The sequence below is a fragment of the Pipistrellus hanaki genome, assembly GCF_964339955.1.
Source record: "Pipistrellus hanaki genome assembly, chromosome: 5".
Lineage (NCBI taxonomy): Eukaryota > Metazoa > Chordata > Mammalia > Chiroptera > Vespertilionidae > Pipistrellus > Pipistrellus hanaki.
Window position 1 is genome coordinate 45399548 of NC_140507.1, and position 13392 is coordinate 45412939.

The window sequence follows — 13392 nt, forward strand, 5'->3', positions numbered from 1 at the left end:
ATTTTTTATGGCTATAATTATTCCATTTCACTTTATTGTTATTTTATCTCCCCAATCTGACTAAATCTATTCTATATCATCCCGCCTGTCTTGTAAGCTTGATCAATATTTGAGACCAATGTTATTAATCTATGTACTCAGATGGTGCTTTAAAGCTCAGCTCTAGGAAGAAAATTCCCATCAGTTTCAGGGTTGTGCAAACTTTTCAGTAGCTTAGAACATTCAAGATGGCCCTGTACTCAAAGTGCACTGTCAGCCACTGATCCCCTCAGCCATGGGGACCGCTGACAAGGTTCTGGATCCCACCAGCCCAGTGAGCCCAGCTATGTGTGGAGTCTAGTTTTCCCAGGTACCCAAACAGCAGGATTCGGGATGTGAAAAAACTTCCTCTGGCAGCAGCCCTATCTGACTCTGCTACTTGGTACTGAGGTAGCCAGTGAGGGGCCTTACTGTCTGGACATCTACTTCTGCCCCCCCCCCTCCCCTGCAGAGCACACAACAGCATTGTCCACAAGGGGTACAGCGGGAGTTCATTCTGCAGGAGCTCATGGAGCTTTGCTGTCCTCCTAGTTGAGGCTGGGGACACAGATCCATTTCTCCATCCTAAACTCTAGATGCACCTGGGCACACACTGTAGTCCTTTTGTGGCTATCATATCTTTTGCAACGGACTCCAATCCAGATGCAGGCTTCACAGAGCGTGCTCATGCTGCAAATCCAAATCAGAACTTCAGCACACTGCTATGAAAAAATCTGATCAGATTTGAAATCATTAGCATCATCACCAGAAAATTGAACATTACATTGTCTTGGACAGGAAAGAATGATAGTTTCATTTCCAACTATGGTGGAATTTTGAATGATTGTAAAAAAACTTTTTACGTTTTGATATTTCATTTATTTTGTTGATAGTGATTATTTAGAGATCAACTTTTTCATAAAGATATGATTTTTATGTAGAATTTTATACAATCTAATATTCAAATCACTTCTAATATTTTTCTATTTTATTTTTTAACCGTCAGAATGACCTAGAACACATCGAGTCAGACAAATATTACTAAGCTCCAGGGAGCCTTATCATTTTTTTCTATGACATAACCCTTAAAACTTTGGTGGAGTACTTTGCATTTGGGATTTTCGGTGGCTCACACAAGAAAATGGGCACGCAGATCCCTCAGCCTCGGCAATAAAATGCTACAACAATAAAGTTTCACAGGACCGGATGAAATGGGGCCAAGTGTAATGTTTACACTCAGCTTGATCAGCGGACAGACGCCCTTCGCGTTCAGCCTCGGTGCCAACTGCCTTGGACAAAGTAGTTACCCAACATTTTCTCTTTAAGACTTCAGAGCCTTCCTTCTTCCACCTTGCGCAGCCAGCCAAGGGGCTGGTCTGGAGAAGCCGCCCACTGTGATCCACACATTTCCCCCTTTCCTCTGGGCAGCTTGGACAAGCACCACGCCCGGCCTCCAGGCTTCTTGGGGGCAGCCTCCCGCGCCATGCCTGGCTCTGTGGCAGGTGGGCTCCAGCCATCGCCTCCTGCTATATGGGCAGATGCCCAAGGAGATACCAGATGCCCAAGGAGATCCCGGCCGACACCGAGACCAGCCCTCTCCGACCACATCCCAAGACCCCTCCAGGCTGTGCGCCCCTGCAGCGCGGTGGTGCCAGAAACCTGCCCGGCGCTACCAAACCCAGGGGAAGCGCAGCCGACACCTGGGGTAGTTATCCAGGATCTGCCCTCCCCCTCCCCCATCGCCTTGGGTGTTTATCTTGGCTTCTGCTCCTCACCAGTTTCTCTTTCACTTTCTTTTAGCTGGGGCGTTGGAGCTCCTGGAGTTCAGAGCGCTCACCCAGTTCCCTCGCACCCCCGGCGCAGTCGCTCCAAAGGAAAGGCAGTCGGGCGGCCGCCCCTCACCCTGCAGCCCGCACTCGATGGAGGTACAGAGTACAGCCTCTCAGCTTTGGGAAGGGAGGTGTTGGTGGATGAACCGGCGATAGAATTCCCCCAAGTAGTCTGCGTCTTGGACCCCTCCCACCTCCAGCTGGACCCACCCGTCTCTGAAGGCCGGCTGCCCCGCCCTCTTATCGGGAACACTTGACTTCAGTTTTCAATTGCACTTCGTGCAGAGGTTTTTCACCTTCTGGCCCTTTGTGGCCTCTTCTCGCCATCCTCCGCTTCCAGAGGAGCACAGATCGCCGGCGTCTTGCCCGGTCCCCGGTGCGCTCCTCTCTCTGCGCGTTGCCGGCTGCAGAGGAGGCTCCAGGTGGGCTGGCGGAGAGCAGTGACGCGCGCCTGACCACCGTCGCCAAGCCGCCGGTTCCCAGAGAAGACTGCATCGGGCTGCACAAAGCGCTGAGTTTCTCACCTCATTGAGCTCAGTAAGTTTAAGAAAGATACTTCTTCTTCCCGCTTCTTCCCTGTTTCCTCCCAAACCTCCTGCAGGCCGTGTGAGCCTGCGCGCGCAAGAACACACAGGACTCTCTCCAGCTTTCCTGGCAAAATCAAATTTCCCTCCTTTTCTTTGGTCAGGAACCTTGCCTTCCAGGGAGAGGAATTTGTAGGAATGGTCACTTTGGGGCTGTCAGACCTGGGTCTGTGTTTTTAGGTCCAACCCTAGACAAGACATCTGTCTCTTAGAAAAGCAATGTCAGAAACTTGGAAGAAGTGCAGGCGATTTGCATTGCATTCGAATATTTGTTCAAGGTGGTTTTAATGAAATTCCAGTGAATTTCTTCAAGTGTTGTTGAGACGGCATTTGCAAGTGTATACAATTTATTTGAATTTAACTACGTAATTCCATGCACTTAAGGGTTTCTAAACGTCTGTGTATGTACAAAGTACACTAAGGTTATTCTTCAGTGATGCTTATAACAGATTCTTAAATAGTGAGTCAAACGTTTTGAAACTAGGGGTGAAGTGGTTGTCACTAGCTATTATTTACCACTGTGTTTTGTTTGTTTTTAAAGCTACTTTCCTTTTTATTGAATGTATTGCGGGTGAATGGTTAATAAAATTATATAGGCTTTCGGGGTACAATTCTATAATACAGCTTCTTCCTCATATTATGACACTGGTGATGGCATCAACTTGTAGCTGATAGGCATCTTCATCTTGTCCATGTGCCCGCAGAGGCTTTACTCAATCTGGATGTCACAGCGCTCTGCTGGGTGAACTGGGCAATGTAGATGAAATTTCGAAATCTTGCCCTTTTGTGAAAAAGCCGGGTCAGTGGGTGTGATTGACAGAAGGGGGAGATACTAAAGAAAGAAAGAATGTGGGGGGAAAAAAAATATACATATATATATATATATATATGTATATATATATATATATATATATGAAAGAAAGGGCTGAAGACAAAGCAATAGCCACTTTAGATTTTAAAAGTGATGAAAACTTTCCTTCCTATATTTAAGAAGTGTCAGAAAGTTCTGAAGTTTTCGTGGTAGTGTTTTAATATCATATTCTTATATCTCTCCCTCTGTTTTATGTTCTCAAAACAGTTTTAGTCATACTTAGAATGGCCTTCCCTGCAGCCCTCTGCTCTGGGACAAAGTGACAGAAAGGGGTTGGGTTGGCCACTGGTCCAGAAGCTTGTACTAGGCAGAGTGTTATCAAGATTCTACTCAGCCTTTTAAATGGGTCTCAGACCTCGAACAGTTTTTGAATTCACTGCTCTGCTGATTAGGAGTGGAAACTCCAGAACCTGATTTGAAGCTATAGTTCTGGACTTTGCAATTTTCCTAGGGATTACTGGTGGGTTTTAGAAAACCAATGGGTTGCTTTTTGTCCTAATCCATGAGATTCAGATTTAAATGTGAACAGCTGTATCACAGACTATGTCTGTCAGTGAATGGCATGTTTGTAAACTTCTTTGGAAGATGGGGGAATAGCAGTTTAAAGTTTATTGGAATAGTTTGATAACTGGAGGATTTTAAACCCTACGAGGTCCTCAGGTTTGCCTGCTCTGAGTAAACCTCAGGAAGACTGGCAAGGAAGTCCTGAAATTTGTGTATAAGTGTATTTTTCCAAGGACAATACCCATAATTCTAATCAGCTTTTTAAATGGGTCTTGGACACAAAACACTTTTTAAAATATTTTAAAATTTAGAAGACTGTCCCCCCGCCCCCCCCCCCCCCCCCGTATACTTACTGTTAAGTTTTGCTTATTCTGTATCTATTCTTTTGAATGTTAGCTAATGGTAATTCAGAATACTGTCTTTGAGCCCATAACTTGAATTATGGAAAATAATACTAACCCTAGCTAATTTTTTGAAATCTTATTATGTATCAGATGTTGTTCCAAGAATGGATGTATTTTTTAAATTGTCATAGTAAACTTATGTGGTAATAAGGATTGTATTTCATAGCTCAGGAAATGGAAGCATAGTACAATTTATAACTTCCCCAAAGTTACAGCTTAAAGGTGGTAGAGCTGTGATTTGAACCCAGATGGATTTGGACACTGGTATTTATGAAGTGTGATATTATTTCCATAGAAATACTTCCCACAATTTGACAGTGACAGTCAACCCCTATTTCATTTTGATGCAGTGTTATAATTATTGAATGTTGAGTTTAAAGCAATGCTTACATGGTTCTTACATGATTGACATCATATATTTAAGGATTGCCTTTAAAACCAAATAATATTCACAAGAGTGTTTATATGTGTTTGGTTATTTGGAGACATTTCATTTTATGGTTCCTGAATGAAAACATTTGTTTAATTTGTATCATTTTTTTTCTGACAGAGCTTGACAAGTAGTGGGAAATGTGGATTGATCTATATGGTTCTATCTATTGATCTACCTATCTATTCATCCATCCAAACAGAAACCTGGGATTCATGGGGAGATCAGGACAGAAGACTTTCCCATTCTATCACTACTGAAGTGGTAGAGTCAGCTATTTGAGAAGTCTGCTTTCAGAAGAATTTAAGGTATGGCAGTTGGCAAAAAGCCAGCTTTTTTCTTCAGCTCAGTATTAGCTCTTGGATTAATTTACCTAGTAATTGCAAATTACTGCATGAGACTATTGAGACTGAACATTGCCTAACTGCTTGCTGCTACCCTAATGGATGGATGGGATGGGAAAATCCCATAGGAGAGTTGAGAGAACATCTGGGGTTGTAGCTAGTATTGGAATGCGTTATAACTATTGTATTTATTACTTTGCTCTATGTCAAGGAATGGTTTTCTAAAAAAAAAAAAAAAAAAAAAGTTGTTTAGTGCTGGAATCAGAAATAGAAAATAAAAGGCCCTTTGATCTCACTTGTACATATTTTATATCAGGAGGAGGGTATTTGTATACATATATTTTCCGGTGTTTTTATCCCACTTTGAGTCTATTGGTGTCTTGCCAGTCATTTTCAGAAGAGCAGAGCACTGTATATAGACCACATAAAAATGGACCAAGAACTCTGAGTCCCTATTAGCTGATCATGTTTAAATAATACACAATTGTTTCTTCCACTAGTGCTGACAGGATTCAGGAAGATCAGGAGAATGACAGAAAGTGTTTACTCAGATAAAGGAATTGAAACTGAAAATATATCCTCGAAGAAGAATATATGACTATTGTAAGGTGGGGGGAGGGAGGGAAGCTCTACTTATCACAGGGACATGAGAGAGACCTGTGACACATTCAAGGATCTCGTGTCATTTCTCCCCTTGCACACTGTTAGCACAGACTTCTGAAAATTTCAAATAATTATTCTTCAACTGAACATGTTACAGTTAGAAATCTTACAAGATAGCTTTCCTATTTCTTTGACTTCCTTCATCCTCTGCAGCAACAAAAATAAGTATTGAAATGTAATCACTTAAAAAATAATTTTAGCCAAACCAGTTTGGCTCAGTGATAGAGCCTCAGCCTGCGGACTGAAAGGTCCCAGGTTCCCATCAAGGGCATATACCTTGGTTGTGGGCACATCCCCAGTAGAGGGTGTGCAAGAGGCAGCTGGTGGATGTCTCTCTCTCATCGATGTTTCTAGCTCTCAATCTCTCTCCCCTCCTTTCTGTAAAAAATCAACAAAATATATATATTTTAAAAATAAATAATTTTATTGTTGAAAACTCTTATTTATGTTACTTTAACTATTATTAGTCCGTAATTAACCAACATAACTCATTAACTTTTGATAAGAAATTATTAGGCATAAAACTAAAGTACATTGGAAGTGTATATGTGTACAGAGGTAAATATGGGTGGTGTTGCGATCAAGGCTTTCTCTGGAGAGGGTTTCGCTAACATCCTTTTTTCAGATTGCCCCTTCATTTGGCAGGAGGCAGGGTGAGATTCTGGAGGGGGAGAGAGATGCCTTTCTTTTGTAAAATGGGAGGAGGCTGATTATGAAAGGGGAAGAGGGAAAGGAGAACTTGCTAGAAATCTGCTTGCCTCAGGCACATTTCAGGCATACCACTCATAAACATAGTGAGTATGGAAATAGGTTTCTTTAGAACTCTCTATGCCCATACAGACCTTGAAAAGCTGCGAGCCTCCCAGGAATGCCTGCACCTCACTTTGAAGGTCTCTGATCTTGTTCATACTTGTTGCCAACCCCCCACCTGTTTAGAGGGAGTAAATTCCAGCGGGGCTTGGGGGCTTGGGGGTTTGAGGTCTTGGATGGCTTCTGCAATCTAATCTCTTCCACCGTCTGCTCTGGTCACACTTTTTCTGGGCTCTGTACACACATGCTATGTGTCAGCTTTCCTGTGTCCTATTCAAAATGCCCACCCTCTGTAGCTTTTGCTGCCCCTTCTACTTCCCAGGCTGAATGATTTCCTCCCCTATATGAATGTATTTGGTGCTGCCTGCATTCCTCTATAATAGCTTTTGTCTCTGTAGATTCATCTTATTATGTGTTTGTTTCTGCAGTTATGTTTTAAATAAAGATAGGACAGTGTGGCCTGTAGGCCCAGCCAAGGGCAGGTCACATAGTTGACTTTTATTGACTTCCGTGAGAGTAAGTCAGGTCACCCAAGAGTTTGCCATCTCAGCAGAGGAATGTAAAACATATAGAAAACATAAGTAATATAGCAATGTTACAATATTATAATTAAAACAGTATTTTAGGAAATTTGGTCTGGGGTAGGATTTATTGAGGAAAAAACACATCAGAGGTAAGGGAGCGAGCCATAAATTCATGGCAGTCTTTCAGGTGTGTAGTCTCCTTCCTATCACCTGCTCAAGGGCATAGCTCTAATAATTCATCCTTTCTCTCCACCATCACTACTTTTCACTCTCTGATGGGTCTTTCTCATCACTATATATAGCCATGCTATATTTTTTCCCCATTTAAAGACACACACACACACACACACACACACACACACACACACATACACGCACACACACACAAATGCTCATGCTTCTTGCCCTAGTTTTTCTATTTTCATTTTATGGAAAATTTTCAAAATCAATTCAGTTCTCTGTCGCCAATTTCTCTCTTCTTAGTCTCTCTTGAACCAGCCAGGTTGTGGTCCCCACTGCTCCACTAAAAATGTACTTGTCAGAGGTTCTAAGAACCCCCAGGCTAAATTCAGTGGTCAGTGCTTGACCATGAGAGATAGCTCTTGTTAGCAGTTGAGAAGGCTGCTTCATGTTCATAGAGAGTTAGGAATCTAGAGACCTTTTGTGTTCTCCCTTTTGTTTTGCTGGTGGTACTTTTTTTTTTTTTTTTAAGTATAATTTTCTTATAAATCTTAGGGGCTTCCTGTAAAGTTTTTCATTCCTTGAGAAAAAGACATAGACACAAACCTCTTAAGACAGGCTCCTCTTGACTTTGGCTGCAAGTCAGAATGCTAAAGGAGGAGCCCTTGGGGTTTCAGAGGTGCTTCTGTCTTCCTGACAGAGGCTACGAGGCACTACATTTTAAATCTTCCCGAGGTCTCAATGAGAGATTTTTTCCCAGCCACACACTTGATTTGATCTTTAACCTGAGAGCATGTGGTGCTAATAGACCCCCGGATGTGATTTTTGCCCTAAAACGACTTCTTTCTTTAATAATCTGTTTGCTGTTTGCTGCCTAGACAAGCAAGCATGACAATAAATTTTCTTTTCCAACTTATCAAGTCCTGATTTCCTCTAAATTCTGCTGAACATTTCACTTCATCTTTCTCTTCCTGTAATTAATCCTAGGCAGCTAAATGATGTCAGTTATCACATTTAGAAATCTTAAGCATGTCCACAGTTCATGAGATACATTTCCTTAATTCTGTATTATTGCTGGTGACAGTATTGCCAAACATCTTACTATTATATAACACTAGAGGCTTACATAGGCCTGGCTGGCAATCAAGGCTGATTAGCGCCTTCTGGCTGCTGGCTGGGGCCTTCCTCCATTTCGCGCCACACGCTGGTGGTCAGCACATGTCACAGCAAGTGATCAAACTCCCAGTCTCCTGGTCAAACTCCCGAGGTGACAATTTGTATATAAGGCTTTTACATGTATAGATGAGTACTCCTCTCTCTGATAATAATTTCATCATTGCCTTTCTAGCTGACAGTGTCCTTGTTTCCCTTCAGGTGTTTCTCCACCACCTGATCTCTTACTAATTTTTGTGCCAGTTCTTAATTGCTATGTAATAAACTACCCCCAAATTTGTTCAAGGTTACCAACTTAGAAATTTGGGCAGAAAAAAAAAAAAGGAAATTACTTATCTCTACAATGTCTATGCTTTCAGCTGGTATGACCCCAAAGCTCAAGGACTGTCTGAGATGGCTTAAGACATTGGGTAATACATATGGGTCTCAGCTATGGCTGTTGTCTTGTTTCTTCTTCTCACTTGGCTTTTCCACCAGGCTAAACTGGACTTTCTCACAGCATGATGTTCTCGTGGTTGTCAGATTCCGTACATAATATCCAGCTTCTAAAATAGGAAGTGGGAGCTTCAGATGCTCTTAAGAGGCCTGGGTATGGAATTCCTGGGCTGTCACATTTGTCTCACTCCATTGGAAAAGCAAGTCAGAATGTCCTCCCAGAGAGGAAATTCTCTCTCTCTCTCTCTCTCTCTCTCTCTCTCTCTCTCTCTCTCTCTCTCAACTTCATCTCTTGATAGGTAATGTTGCCATGTTTGTTCATGGAAGGAAGGCATTGATTGATGGCAGCTATCTTTTGGAAATCTGCCACACATTGTGATCTTGTTTAAACAATAATTCAGTCGTGCCATTCCTCTATTCAAAACTCTCTACTGCTTTCTCACTTCACTTCACTTCATTAAAAACCAAATTGCATTGCAATGGTCAGTGAAGCGACAAGTGATTTCTATCTTCATAATCTCATTCACTACTTCTCCCTTAGCTCACCAATTCAGTCACATTGGTAAGCTTTCTATTCCTCAGCCACACTGCTCTATCCTTATCTAAGGGTCTTTGAACTTGGTGTCCTTCTGCCTAGAATGCTGTTCTCAAAGATCTGACCCACTCCCTTAACTCCTTCAGAGCTTGGCTCAAATACCCCTTTTGAGTGAGGGTTTCCCTGATTGGTGTACTTCAAACTGTACTGCCACCAGCACTCTGGGCTTAAACTCTGCTCCACACACCTATTACTATTTGACATACTACCAGTATTTTTAAAAATATTTTTATTGATTTTTCAGAGAGGAAGAGAGAGGGATAGAGAGTTAGAAACATTGATGAGAGAGAATCATCAACCAGCTGCCTCTTGCACACCCCCTACTGGGGATATGCCCGCAACCAAGGTACATGCCCTTGACTAGAATCGAACCCGGGACCCTTCAGTCCACAGGCTGATGCTCTATCCACTGAGCCAAACCGGTTTTGGCACATACTACCAGTTTTTTACAGTGTCACAGCCAAAACTCTTAGAATCAGATATGTTTAGCATTCAGAATCTTTTCCAGATTTTGGAAAGATAATTGTTATAGACTGAATTGTGTCATGCCTTTCCTTCCTCCCTCCAATTCATATCTTGAAGCCCTAACCCCAATGGGACTGTATTTGAATAAAGGGCTTTCAGAAGGTAATTAAAGGTAAATTAGGTTATTATAATGGTAGGCCCTTAATCTGATAATGCTGGTGTCTTTATAAGATTTGGAAGAGATACCATGAGTGGACATGCAGCGAAAGACCATGTACAGACATACTGAGAAAGTGGCTCTCTGAAAGGCAAGAAGAAAGAACTCACCAGAAACCAGCCCTTCCAACATTTTGATCTTGGAGTTCCAGCCTCCAGAATTGTGGAAAAAAAAAATTATTTTCTATAGTGTAAACCATCCAGTCTGTGGTATTCTGTGATGGAAGCTCTAGCAGAGCAGACTGAGAGTGATACAAATGCCTTTAATATACACCATGCAGCAATCAAGCTGATTCAGGTACCTCCCCAAAAGTGAAATAAGGGCAGATTATAGTCTTATGTCAGTTCAGTGTATGTTAACCTATGAATTAAGTAAAAACTTCCAGTTTTTAGAGCCTTTTTGACTTAAGTTTTCAGATAAGAGATTTAAATACATTTTATTTGATTCTTTAATACATGCCTTCTCTATTTGAATGTGAGCTACAGGAAAGCATGTACTTTTGTTATTTTTCTCATTGCAACAACTATCATTTGTCATAGCATATGGTAGGCACTAATAAATTTTTACAGAATGGGTGTTAAAGAGGAGGTATGTTAAAAGTAAAGGGGAATAGAAAGAAGAGTTATTTCAAAGAAGATCAAATTTATTTCTCCATTGAGTTGATCTGTTTCCTTTGGCAACATAATCTTCAGTTCCAAGTATGGGCAAGAGGCTCTTCTAAGTGTTGAGAGGCCTTGATTCAGTGAGAGGGGCAAAGTGCAAAGAGAGCCCAGTGACCTCATCAAGATTTTAATCTTGGGAGACAGAATAAATAAACATTGGAGGAACAGATATTGTTTATAGCTGGGAAAGGGATGGACTTGATTTTGCAAATATTAAGACTGAGATAAAAGTGGAAAATGCAGTTGCATACGTCCTGTAACTTATTAGAAATACTGGGCTGAAGATTGGGTGAGTTATTTGTACAGATGTTTTGTTTTGTGACTTTATGGTAAAGAATGATTGCCTGAAGCAACTCTGAGTATTTCCTCAGGAGGCCAAAGCATGTATAAAAGGTTCTGGGAAGAAGACCAGAGGGGCCTTTACATCACTGTGCTGGGCTCTGACGGAAGAAATGTTCAGAAAATGCCTTCAGGAAGGTGTTGGCCAGTTTTTGGCCTTCAGAGAAAATGTCCCGCCTTTGCTTCCCTGTCATACTTACTCTGCCTCAGGCTCTTGCAATGGATTTTTATATCCTCATATAACTAATCTTGTGTACTCATCTTATCTCTTTTAATTACAATATAATTGACATAAAACATATTAGTTTCAGGTGTTTAACCTACTGATTCAATATTTGTATAAGTGGCAAAGTGATCATCACAATAAGTTTAATTAACATTCATCACCACACATAGCTACTACATTTTTTTCCCTTGCAATGAGAACTTTTAGAGACTTACTCTCTTAGCAACTTTCCAATATACAGCACAGTATTGTTAACTATAGTCACTATATTGTGCATTACATCCCATGCCTTCTTTATTTATCCGGAAGTTTTTTTTTAAATATATATTTTATTGATTTTTTACAGAGAGGAAGAGAGAGGGATAGAGAGTTAGAAACATCGATGAGAGAGAATCATTGATCAGCTGCCTCTTGCACACCCCCTACTGGGGGTGTGCCCGCAACCAAGGTACATGCCCTTGACCTGAATCGAACCTGGGACCATTCAGTCCGTAGGCCAACGCTCTATCCAATGAGCCAAACCGGTTTCGGCTTATCTGGAAGTTTTTTATTTTTTAACAACCTTCAGTCATTTCACCCACCCCCAACCTTGCCTCCAACAGCCACCAATATCTTCTCTACATCTATTTGCTCATTATTTTAAAAACATATCCACTTTAAAGAATCACTTCCTTATGAAGTTCTTCTGGCAAACCCCTAATTTTGCCACTTCTCTCCCCCTGAAAAATATTGACCACATCTCTCCTTTATGTTCCCTCCACTGATACTTTTCTAATACTATGTGCAATATTTTACAATATTGACTTGTGTTCACATTGCCTCTCTGTGGTAATTGGTGAAGGGGGTCCTAAGGATGGCCAGAATGTGATGATGGAGTTGGAAGGGCTAAAGTTTGGGAAACATTACATCCTTGTGTGACTAGCACCTTGCCCAGCACATAGCAGATCTTTAATTATTATTATTATTATTATTATTATTATTATTTGTTATTGTCAGTAATTATCATATATTGCTGAGGGGCCAAGCAATATAAGGTTCTGAGAAAAGGAGCTTGACTAGATTTAATTGGAAATAAACCATCAGTGATCCCATGACTTTGGGAAACCATTCCCAGCATACTAAAAATAAGGCAAATACAATTTCTTGAGGGTTGAGGATCTAATTGGGGCCAAGCTACAGATAGAATCCTTACAGTTATTATTTGGATGGTGCTTATGAGCTCTTTAGATTAGTATGATCTTCATAGAAAAAAAAAAGACCGTTTAACATTGTGTGCCAGTTTATTCACTGAAGAGATACTTTTACAAATTGCAAAATAAGTTCTTTAATAAATGCAAGGGGAAAAAAAACAAGGCACACCCTATTGTATAACTTGCTTCAAACTAAAAACCTTTCATTTTCCTAATTCCAGTTACCAAATGTTTTGAAAAAAAAATTCAATAGACAAAAACAATGAATTTTATAAAAATAGTAGTAGCCAATATAATAAAAGCCCAAAATGCTAAGTGTTTGGTCATCTGGTCATTCATTCAACCAATCAAAACATAATATGCTAATGAAAGTGGCTAAGGCCACTCAAGTACTCGTTATGACATGAACTGACCACCAGGGGCAGACAGTCGACCAGTCACTATGATGTGCACTGACCACTAGAAGGCAGATGCTCTGACCGGTAGGTAAGCTTGCTAATCAGAACTGAGCAAGGTGGGCCAGACATGCCCCAGAGCCCTACCGAAGTCTCTCCCAGGCTGACCAACCTCCCGTGTTCCTCCCCAGCCCAGATCATGCACTGGCGGGGTCCCTCAGCCTGGCCTGCACCCTCTCTCAACCCAGGACCGCTTGGGGGATGTTGGAGAATAGGTTTTGGCCTGATCCCACAGGCCAGGACAGGGACCCCACTGGTGCACGAATCCATGCAGCAGGCCCCTAGTAGTTGATAATTATTTAATGCTTCTTCTCTTGAGAATGCAAGAGAACAAATACAAGGTCATATCAACATTACTCTGTCATTTAAAAATTTGTAATAATTCCAAATGTCAGATTTTAAAAATCTATTTATTTATATCTTTGGAGAGTACCCCTAGGAAGTAAGATTCTAGTTCTTGTTGTTTTGTGAAGG

The 13392-nt window shown here is 41.2% G+C and overlaps 2 protein-coding genes across 7 annotated transcripts in view; both read left to right on the forward strand.

Moving 5' to 3' along the window:
- Positions 1–705: 705 nt before the first annotated feature.
- LOC311622842 (uncharacterized protein) lies at positions 706–2379 on the forward strand (the record flags this gene model as incomplete). Its single annotated transcript, XM_084884272.1, has 3 exons — positions 706–1723; positions 1819–1943; positions 2133–2379. The coding sequence occupies exons 1-3, from the start codon at positions 1502–1504 to the stop codon at positions 2377–2379; spliced, it is 594 nt and encodes a 197-aa protein (XP_084740398.1). The 5' UTR covers positions 706–1501.
- Positions 1752–13392, forward strand: part of IL15 (interleukin 15) — a 60059-nt gene continuing 48418 nt past the window's right edge. For 5 of the 6 annotated variants that reach the window (XM_084884277.1, XM_084884274.1, XM_084884276.1 and 2 more), the window contains exons 1-2: positions 1752–2384; positions 4843–4948. The gene's annotated coding sequence lies outside the window, so the exon portion shown is untranslated. The remainder of the gene's footprint in view (positions 2385–4842; positions 4949–13392) is intronic. The other variant, XM_084884275.1, reaches the window with a different exon arrangement.